The sequence below is a fragment of the Odocoileus virginianus genome, chromosome 7 (genome assembly GCF_023699985.2).
Source record: "Odocoileus virginianus isolate 20LAN1187 ecotype Illinois chromosome 7, Ovbor_1.2, whole genome shotgun sequence".
Lineage (NCBI taxonomy): Eukaryota > Metazoa > Chordata > Mammalia > Artiodactyla > Cervidae > Odocoileus > Odocoileus virginianus.
In genome coordinates this window covers 76,276,305-76,286,993 of record NC_069680.1, presented here as the reverse complement: position 1 = coordinate 76,286,993, position 10,689 = coordinate 76,276,305, and the positions used below count along the sequence as shown (strand labels likewise).

General features: G+C 50.5%; 1 protein-coding gene across 5 annotated transcripts in view; it reads right to left on the bottom strand.

Annotated features, from left to right (window-relative positions):
* Positions 1–1,211: 1,211 nt before the first annotated feature.
* WDFY4 (WDFY family member 4) overlaps positions 1,212–10,689 on the bottom strand; it is a 257,168-nt gene continuing 247,690 nt past the window's right edge. For all 5 annotated transcript variants that reach the window (XM_070471003.1, XM_070471005.1, XM_070471006.1 and 2 more), the window contains 5 exons: positions 10,324–10,503; positions 8,339–8,521; positions 6,244–6,331; positions 2,674–2,785; positions 1,212–1,680 (listed from right to left, as the gene is read on the bottom strand). In XM_070471003.1, the coding sequence (XP_070327104.1) occupies positions 1,614–1,680; positions 2,674–2,785; positions 6,244–6,331; positions 8,339–8,521; positions 10,324–10,503 (630 nt within the window). In that variant the 3' untranslated portion in view covers positions 1,212–1,613. The remainder of the gene's footprint in view (positions 1,681–2,673; positions 2,786–6,243; positions 6,332–8,338; positions 8,522–10,323; positions 10,504–10,689) is intronic.

Sequence of the window (10,689 nt, the reverse complement as noted above, 5' to 3'; positions counted from 1 at the left end):
CCCTTGATATTTATGACCTTGCTTGTTGGCCTTCCCGGGGAGGGTGCTCTCTGTGCTTCAATTTATGGTCCTCCGTTGCAGGTCCAGACTGACTAGGGCATTGCAAATGGGCTGTCTACTAATAGCACATGCAGACAGTATGGGTGGAGGCATGATTCTTGCCTCCGGGGTCAGACACATGCCCTCCTTACCCAGAGAGGGGTGCTCTGGACCTGAGCTGAGTCTCTTCCTCCATCTTTCCGTTTGCAAAGAACTCGAAGTTGACAGACAGATCACTATTTCCTAATCATCCTTCACTCACTCACTATTTTTGACACAGTTCACACCACCATTACTTTCTTAATATTTATCTTTACATGGACTTGCTGCTCCCTGGAGGCCAGATGACCTGGACCATGAGACATTGTGTTCTTTTTCTTGTTAGCCCCAGGCCTGAGCTAAATTGGGATGGGCCACCCACCAGGGCGTCTGCAGGGCTTAGAGAAATCTGGGAAGAATTGGTATTCTCTAGAAGGGAAATTGTGGGGAGGGAGTTAAAGCTGAGGAGCGTTGCCACCCCAAATCCCTGGGTGCTCACCTTAGCTGGATTTCATTGAAGAGGCAGGTGAATTTCCTTTCAAGGCTTCTGGAAGGCTGGAGGTGGGGAGATGTAAGAATGACGGTGTTGCCTTCATGGTCTAATGCCTGAATCTTAAGGTGCTGGAATTTTTCAGAGGGGCTCAATACTTGCCCCCTGCCATTTATTTTCAGATGGAGAAAAGTCACCTGGCAGTCCAGATTCTCCCAGGATAAGCTGCAGCTTAAAACCAGTATGTGAACTGGGGCCCTTGACCTTGTAAAGACAGGTCCCCAGAAAAGCCTGCTAAGCCCGAGCCCAGCCAGGACCCACTGTGGCATGCAGAGTAGGGGCAGGCACCCCAGGCAGGGTGCGTCCTCCCAGCTGACTTGCCTGTACTTGCGGTGGGCAGCCACCGTGTCTGTTCTGAGCCCAGTCATGGAAGCTGGGCCTCCTGAATGAGATCTCCTGCTTCCCAAGGTCCCCTGCACAGAGAGCAAGACCACAAGATTCCTCTGATGCCACTGAGGGAAATGGAGGGCTGAAAAACACTCCAGAAGTGGACCGTGCATCCCTGAGGCCTTCTGCCTGTCTAAGTGTGAAGCCACAAACACCTCAGTGGGAAAGGCTGGCAATTTCAAATTCAAGAGCCCTCTTCTATTTGGAAAATAGTTGTTTTAATAAAATAACAATACCATATTTCCTACTAGTTTCCAGGAAGCAGCCCAATGTTTTTCCAGTTCAATAAGCCCTCTGAAAGGTGAGTTGTGTAATTGCGAGTGCTGGTTGGCACCCGTGAGCCACAGTCTCCAGCAGGCTGCTTACGGGTCCCGATGCACATGTGTATCTGTTTTATTGATTCACATCCTTGTGTAATCCAAGGCCAAAGTTCAGGGTATGGAGCTCCAGCGGCCTGTGGCCTCCTCTTCGGGGACCTGTTGGAAGGGAGGTCCTGGGGGTTTCTTTTGCATCCCAGGTGCTGTGTCTGAGCCCTGAGTCCTGCTGCCCTGCTGGGTCACATGGCCGCCGTGCCAGAGCCTCCACCGGCTCCTGCCTCCTACCCCTCCGCGGACCAGCAGAATATTCTTCCCTTCTCATCACCAACCAGGAGTTTGGTCTGGTTTCTTGGGAAGAGAACAAATAAAGAGGAATATTAGAGCAAACCTGTGCACCCTGCTTATCCCAGACTGCACACAGGACATTAAGACATGGGGGAGGGGGTTCAGGCCAGGACCCCAGGAGAGCCTGCACCTGGCCTCCACCTGAAGCAGGGGAGAGTCTTGTGACTCAGGGAGAGCTCTGACCTAGGAGAGTTATGGCTTTGGAAGCACTGAGGGGACGCTCCCAGATGCTGGGGCTCTGGGGAACAGGGCAAGACCCTGACATTTTCCCTTCAGCATCTTTGGGAGTATCTCCTATCCTTTGAGCTATGCACCCGGGCCGGTAGGCAGAAGGTAGGGCAAGTTCTCCAGCAAAGGACAGAAGGCTCAGGGCCTTCTGTCCCTTCCCATACGCCCCACCCTAAGCCACCCTGCCTCAGTCTGGCCTTCCCACCACAGCAGAACTTGGGTGCCCCACTCCAGGGAGAAGGACAGGACTCCTGAAGATCTGGTCCCCTAAGACTAACACACCTAGTGTGTAGAACAGGCTAATGATTCTAAGTTCCACCATTGAATAATTGTAAAGAATAAAACAGTGCTGCCAAGGGTAGTATCTGACACCCGTCCATTCCACATTGGCTTCAAATCCTTGAAAGGCATTTTCTATAATGTAGGAAAACCATCATACCAATCACCAAGGGACCTCAGGAAAAAAGTCCCTCTTTAGGATAAAATTACAAGTCAATATACTTTTACTTTCTGGATTTCTCTATGAATTCATAGACATTGAAGAGAGTGAGAGGGAGAAAGAAAGAGCAAGAATATGTGTGTTAAGAACCATTTCCTAGGCCCTACATGGCCATCTTGCTACTGTACATGCTGGGGCCCCCCGGGTTCCTGGGTCCTTGTCGTGAGTCCACCTCCTAGGGCCCAGTGTCTTGAGTACAACAGCCAGGGCTTCCTAGGGGCAGCACAGTGCCCTCTGCTGGAGGCTTGGAGCAGCCAGCTTGTTGTTACCTGGACACGGCCAGAGCTGTCACAGCAGAGTTGGCCTTGCTGGGTTTCCCTGTCAAAGCCACGCTGACATCCAGTTCTCTGCAAAGGGCAAGATTCTTCTCCCATCGGTGAACTATGAGGAATGTGCAAGGGGATAGTTAGAAAACCTGAGCGGTTTAACACACATGCGTGTGTACATCCACACACAGGGTTGCAAACACATACACATATATTTATATTTGTGGTCAGCAACTTGTTAAATTGAGGGGGAAAATATATTTAATCTTGGCCTGTGCTGTTGCAAAAAGGGCCGTCCCAATTTAATTTGCAGGCTGTGATAGTTACATGTGCTGACGTGCTGCGGTATCCATTGTGTACCAAATTGGATTTGTGTATTATTGCTTTCTAAATTGCATGCCTAGTTCAGCAAAATTGTTCATCAGTGTTTACTGGCTTTATGCTTAATAAGATACCCCACAATACCTTGCTGCCAGGATGTAACGCAGCCTGTAATTGCCTAGTAAAAATAAATTACATAAAGTCGGCATTATCAACTTACCTAAATCCGCTCATGCCATGACCAATAATTAAATGCTGAGAATGTTTGTTTTCAAAAAATAGAACTCAATGATTGCTACTTCACTCATTTTAATGACTGTATATGGGGACAGACGGTGACTCCTTTGTGGGGGGTGAGGTGGAGAGACATCAGTTGGGTCCACCACTACGAGGTCACTTGGTTGCAGTCAGGGCAGTAGCAACGCAGCTGTCCCAGCTGACCCAGGGTGACAGACAGCTCTGTGCCCCAGGAAATGCACATGTGTTTTGTGTTTGTGCATAAGTTCCCAAACCAAGCTTTTCCCAAGGACTTTTTGTGTACTGGATTGAGCCCAAATCTACGGAGTGATTCCTAAAGTAAATTGGACTCCACTGGGTTGGTCTTGGCTGCAAATGACAAATAAATGAATTCCAGGCAGAAATTAGATGACATCTGCACACAAATGCAGCAACCCTCATATTCTCAGTACCCTCAAAGAACTCTTTTCTTGCCTCTCAAGGTATTCAAGGAATGCAGTAATATACACACCAAGAGACAGGCATAAATATCTGTGTGTCAGGCCGAGGACTAGTCCCCTTCCAACAAAACAGTTATAAGCAATATTATGAGGGCAGCGAGCCCTCCAGTGGCTTAGGTTTGTAAACCTGCACATGGGTTTGCTAACTCTAAGAAGTGGCCTCGCCTGATTTTTATGACTATGTCTGTGCCCTTGTGTCATTTTATCCAAATCCTCCTTTGAACTGTAACCACAAGCAGAGCAATTAATTCTACTTGGCAGTGGTGACCTCAGGCTGGTTAGGACAAATAGCAGAGGAAGGAAATGGGTGTGAGGCTCCTGTCTGCCTGACACGATCAGGTAAGTCCCTTCGTGTAATCGGCCGGTGTGTTAGGGGAGAAGTTTCCTAGTAATCCGAGAAAATGATAATCATGACCCACGTTTTGTTGAGGAGATCTTTGTCTATGGTATTACTTTTCTGTCGTCTGCTTCCTACAAGTTAGGAGGTACAGGAAGCACCTCTATTGACAGAGGGGGAAACTGAGGACCGAAGAGGTTGCAGAAGACAGAGCTGGGTCTAGAACTTTGTTTCCTGATTTTCATCTTGCTTCTCATCTCACTAGGCCCCCTTCCCAATGAGCACAACCTTGTCAATCCTAAGTAGAAACCAAAAATCCACTGGCACTCCCAGAACCAATGGAATGGCTCTGAGATGCCCTTTGTCCATCTGTCCCTTCATCCATCTACCTACCCACTCAGCTAACATTCTGGCTCGGACACCCACTTATCAACCATGGGCTGAACAAATGCTTTTAGCTTATCAGAGCTCAGTAGCTTCAGAAGTGGTCAGCTGAGTCCAAGACCAAGGTGGCGTGCTCTCACACTGGTGTGCCACAGAACAGTTCATGAGCAGGGGGAGAATAAGAATTCTGTTCTAGCTCTCCTCCAAGTGGGTGGGGGCAGGGGAGAGACTTTGTCCCCTGTCCTCCAAAGAACTGTTAGCTCCTAAGAATGCACAGGACTCTTTTTACACTGTGATGGGCTGATTCATTGTGGTCCCAAAGGACCCTAGAGATCTTAGGACCAGTGAACTGAATCCCCAGTGGCTGTAGATTTTTGTAAGGTCACCATTCTAGGTCAGTCTAGGTTGTTGACAAGGGCATCATCTGAGGGCATTATGTTGAAGGAAGGGATTCCCGTGTAGATTCTAGGACCTAGCAGGCGCTCAGCCAATGTCCATCAGTGACTAAATGAATCAAGGAAGTGTGGAGCACATATCAAAAATGAACTAAAAATGGCTACTCCCTGTAGAAGACAAGCCTCCACAATCTGGAACATTCTCTCTAGGGGTTGATCATGGGTCCCAGGATGCAGAACAAACCAGAAGAACACAAGAGTGAGGCCATGCAGGACCCCCAGGAGTGAGGTTTGTGTTTTTTGTGTTTGCGCTCATCCTGGATGGTCTGGCCCTGGCCAAGGAGTTTGCTCTGGCAGTGGGCGTGTCTACTCTGGGGGCAGAAATGAGAACTATAGTAGCAATGGCTTCGGGTCACTTCAGGCAGGTTGCTGAACTGCTCCATGCCTCAGTTCTCTTCTCACCCAGGTATCACCTCAGTATCTTCCTCATGGGGTTGCCGTGAGAAATAAGAGAACACACGGGAGGAGTGGATGGTGGAAACTGCTCCCGGTCGGCTCTGTCCCTCACGGCTCTGTGACGGTGGCCCTGGTGGTGCTGATGCCAGAGGCCACAGTGACAGAAGTGAGAACAGATCATCTTACTCCAGGCCCAAAGGCTACCCCCCAAAGAGGGCTCTGCTGCAGAGTGGCGGTTCTTTTACTCTGCTGATACCAGCAGTCACCTGGGGACTTGTTAGATATGGGAACCCTATCCTTCTCCAATCTTTTCCTTGAGGTTAGGACCCACCTCTAAATGTTTCATGAGCCTACTGGGCCATGCTGGTGCAGACCACCCTCAGACCCACTTTGAGGAACTTGCCGTGGAGAGTAGGGGATGTTGAGTCAGGGACAACAGGGCAGAATGGGGCCGATGGAACCACTTCCTCTCCCCGGGGACACAGCAAAGCCATCCCTGCTCCTGTCTGCAGCCTGGCAGTTCAGGCCGGTGGCCAGTTGGATGGACCCATGTCCTGGGCTGGGGAGTTTGGTATTTAAGAGTCACCCAGGAAGATGGGTAGTATCAAGCCAAGCTCGGCTGGGTGTGGCCCCTCCTGGAGCTCGGGAACCCCTGACAACCACCACCAGCACCGTTCACATGCCCGAGGAGCCTCCCAGAGCCAGCCGGTCCCTGAAGGGTGAGGCTGGGCCTCAGTGGGGCTTCTAAACATGGATTCATACTCCACCAGCAGCTCACAGAAAACTGTGCTCCTGACCTGAGATCTGCCAATACCCTAAGAAATTCACTGTCTTCCCTGGTCTCTGCAGGTCTGGCTGGAGCTGCAGCCCTCAAGAGGAGAGAAGAGGGGAGGGAGGGCTGAGCGAGGCAAGGGTGCTCCCGGGAACCAGGAGCATAGGTTACCTCTGGGGCTTGGAGATGATGGAGCCCAGGGCTCCTCTGGCGCTGCCTGCCCGGGAACAGACATCTTCACATCTTCAGTCTTCCAGATCTGTCCAGAACAGAGAACATGCCATGGGCTGGGGCAACGAACCTGTCTGCAGGCTCGGGGCCCGTCCTTTCCGCCACACCTGGGGGACCCTGAAGGAAGCGGGGCATGGCCCTCTTTCACTTCTGATGTTGACATACTCTCAGGATAAAAGCCATTTTAAGCTTCAGTTTCCCTGCGGGGAAGTTTGGCTGCCGTAGACGGGATGTAGGCGGAATGAGTTCCCTCCCCACCCCTGGGTCGCAGGGCACCTTTCTCAACCCCTTATCTGCAGGGACGAGAGTCAGCAGTCAGCTCATTATCATTTTACTTAGCTAGTGCCCACTTGTCTGTCTGCCACCATTCCCAGAGACCTCCCTTACCACTAAGCAGCACGGCTTCCCGTCCTCTATGTATGGTGCCAGGTCTGTGGTGAGTGCCCTCAGGCTGACCACACATGGCATCTCACTTGCTCAGCCTGAACTTTCTTTCCCCACAGGACAATGAGCAGCCTCCACTTGAGGGCTTCTGAGAGCGCCGCACTGGGTCTAGCCCAGAGCTGGGCTGTCCCGGGAGCTCAGTTAGTGCGCTGAGTGGACAAGGGCAAAGCGCCTGGCAGACTCACGCTCCTGCTCTGGGGGCCCATGAAGGAAATGCAGCTGCCCCCAGCCACCCCGGGCTCCTCTGACTGACCCACAGGACAGACCACGACCCACCCAGCCCTGACCCTCATGATCTCCTCGTGTTTTAGCCAGCCCAGGACACCCTTCCCTCTGCAGAGACCCTGTGCTCCTCTAGCCCACAGATGAGGCCCTGCAAGGGGACTTCCCAGAGGGCGCTCCTCAGCGTCGTCTCTCCTGTCCACGCACCCTGACCCCTCAGCCTGCATGGCCTCCTCTGTACGCCCTGACTTCTCCTCATCCTCGGGGCTTGGCTGAAATGCCACCTCCTCTGCTGGAAGTAAATCCACTCTCCACTTGGCCCCCACCCTGTTATTCATTCTGCTTCCTGAAGCATCACCTCTGTGATGATTCTCAGACTTTGGGAGTGGAGGCTCCTGGAGGATACGGCTGTGTTTCAGCCATGCTGGCTGGCCCACAGGGAGCTTTCACAAATGTGTGTAGAATTCAAAGAGTGTTTTCTTGAATACCTCAAGGCATGCAACTGACACTTCCCTTCAAAAATTGTGGAATTCAAATGACAGTTTCTTGAGTAAAGCTCTTAACTATTGCTCATCTTATTCATTCCTCCCTCCTTGCTGTCAGTCTCAGAAAAATCACCTGTGTTTTGCTCTTCCCACACTATTCCTCCCTCCTCAATGTTTCTCCTTTATTGTCTTCCTGGTTTCTTGATGGTTTCTCTTTCCAAGGCCTTCCTCAGAGCATACATGGCACTCTGATTGTCCCAGTCATAGCATGAAACACATATGTACATTTTCTGTTTGTCTTTTTTTCTAGAATATTACATCTTGAGGACAAGGACCTGTTTATCATTAATCTTTGGATCCCTTATATATGAGGTGCTTGGTACACAGCCAGAGTTCAATGAATGTTAGGTGGATGGATAGCTGGAGGGACAAATAAGTGGGCTAATGAGTAGATGGAAGGATGAATGCAATAATGAAAGGGTGGATGGATGAATGGAATAGTAAATGGATAGAAGTAGATAGAGAGATAAATAACTGGATGGGTAGATGGATTAATGGATGGATGAATAGACCAGTGGATGAATGGATGAAAGGATGGCCCATATGTCTCCTGTTAGTACTGAATTATGTTCTGATGCATTTGACCATTCAGCTTTCATAACTTGTGACAATAAGTATTTTTTAATTGTTGAAGTATATGTGTGTATAAAATTTTATGTACTATTAATATAAAAAGAACCCTTGGCTTTGCCCTCACATGCTGCGGGGACCTGGTCTGGAATGTTTAAATGCGGTCTGCAGATTTGACTCTTAGAGGAAGTGGACAGAATGGAGATGAACATATTTCTAGTAGCATGCCCTCCTTCCACCCAAGGCACACCTACCCGGACCATGCCATCCTGACTTCCAGTGATGATGACGTGGCTTGTGTCCCACGCTGGCCCCTCCACCACGTAGCAGCAGGTTATGGCTCCTTCTGGGCCCCAGGCCGTGGTAATGCTGGCCAGTGGTTGTCCGTTGACATCCCACAGGGACAAGTGGGCTCCCGCACAGGAGACGATGGTGCCCTGTAGCAGTGAGAGTGGGCTTCACTTCAGGTTGGGATCACTGCCTGTCCATCTGTCCACTCACTCAGTTTGCACACCCAAGCACCCTCCACCTGCCGTCCTCTGAGGACTAACCAAGGCACTCCCAGACCTCCTAAGACATCCACTTCTTCCCAGGTGACTCACAGGCCTGCTGTGTTTTCACACAATGGTGCATTCCTGGTTCTTTTCACACTGAAATCAGGCATTTGGATACTGCTGTTCCCAGCACAAGCTGACTGGCTCACCTTTTGAACTCCTCCCACAGCACTCTCCCTGGCAACATACTGACTGGCATAAAAGACCTAGCCAGGGTACCATCCCAGGCCCAGACATGGGGTCTACACCTGGCTGGCCAGCCCTGTCCCTGTGAAGCAGCTTTGGATGACCCCTGGTGGAGGGCAGGGAACAGGGACTTGAATGACTGCATGTAGTTCATAAAATAGGGCAAGGTCCCCTCGGGGGGAATTTCTGAGGAGAAATTTGCCCATTGCATCTCCTGAAATGTGTATGTCTGGAGTGTTCATTCCTTAACTCCTTGTCTATTTTGTGTCCAGTAGAGTTGTGGTCACTGTCACCAAGGACCCACCAAGGACCCCAAGAGCCATCTGGGGCTAAGCCTTTGAGCCTTGCCCTGACCACAGAAGGGAGGCCGGGAGCTCCAGGCCACTCTTCAGTGCCCTGGGCTGAGCTTCATCACGTCCCTTCCTGAGTCGCTTGGTGGAGTCTGCTTGAGGCCAGGGACCCTGTCTGATACATCTCTGCTCAGCACCCAGCCAGCACTTCATGAACTCAGTCAGCTCCAGGACACGGTGGGTCAGACAAGTTGTTGCCCTGATATCAGTCTTCTTTAAGGGCTGGGGACATAATTCCTTATGAATTTATTTTCTTCCATATCAGAACATGGTGCTTTCCCTATTACATCCACCCGTTCATCCATTCAGCCAATATCCATCCATCTACCTACCCACCCTCCATCTATCCACACATTCATCCCTCCATCTGCCCAACCACCTATCCATCCATCCTCTTTTTGCCCATCTAATATTCTTCCTGGATTGAAGCCCATTTGGAGCACCACTTTCAGCCACAGTTAGCACCAGAAGTCTCCTCCATCCATGACCTCTTTCTCCTCCTATGATACAACTGCTCAGTCTATGCATGCTCCAGGCCCCTCAAGTTTTCTATCAGCAGATGCAGAGCCTCAGAAAACCCCATATCCTATGATGGGGATTCCAGTGTAAAGCTCCACACTGGTATACATACATGCATGTATGTATATACACAGTATATATATTATTCTATCTCTCATACACAAACACATACACACATGCATGGTGTGCTTCCTGACAGGTTTATATTTAGTAGCCAGCATGGAGGGACAAGCAGAGGTGTTTCCTGACTTGGAGACCAGAGGTGCTTGCCAAGCTCACACTGATTTGCAGTCAACTGGCTGGATCAGTCAATCAAACCCAGAAGATCCCTCACCAAAGTCAACTTCCTTCCCCAACTTCCCGATGCTCATGTCAGAACAGACACCTCCCACCAGCCCACCTCCTTGAGGGGAAAAAAATAAAGAAGCAAAAAATAAAATCGAGGCCAAAATTGAGATTGTTGATGGCACCACTCTGCCTGTGTAGAGAATGTCCCACATATTTGGGGCCTCCATACACTCTGGGGTGGGCTTTGCGCCCAGGTTTTTTCTCAGGGGACTGTCCACCATGTCACCATGAAGAATCATTAGACATGTTGAGGACACAGACATTGAGAAAGAGGAGCCTCACCGAGACGTCACTGATGGCAACAGCAGATACGCCCTCCCTGTGGGCAGGCAGGCAGGCGACGTGGGTGAGGTGGTCCAGGTCCCACAGGATGCATCTGCAGTCTTGCGAGCCACTCACCAGGAGGTTGAAGGTGACTGACGCCGCCAGGCATGTGACAGCCTGCGTGTGTCCGTACAAGGCCTGGGGACAAGGGATGAGAGTGCAGGTTATGAGAGGGGCCCTTAATCCAGTTACTCCAGGAGATACTCCACTCTCCCCTTTTACTGTTGGGCCCCAGATGAGAGAACAGAGATTCAGAGTGGTCCAGTGACTCCAATGTGTGTGAGGGGTGTGTGTGTATGTGCGCGCATGTGTATTCACAGGTCT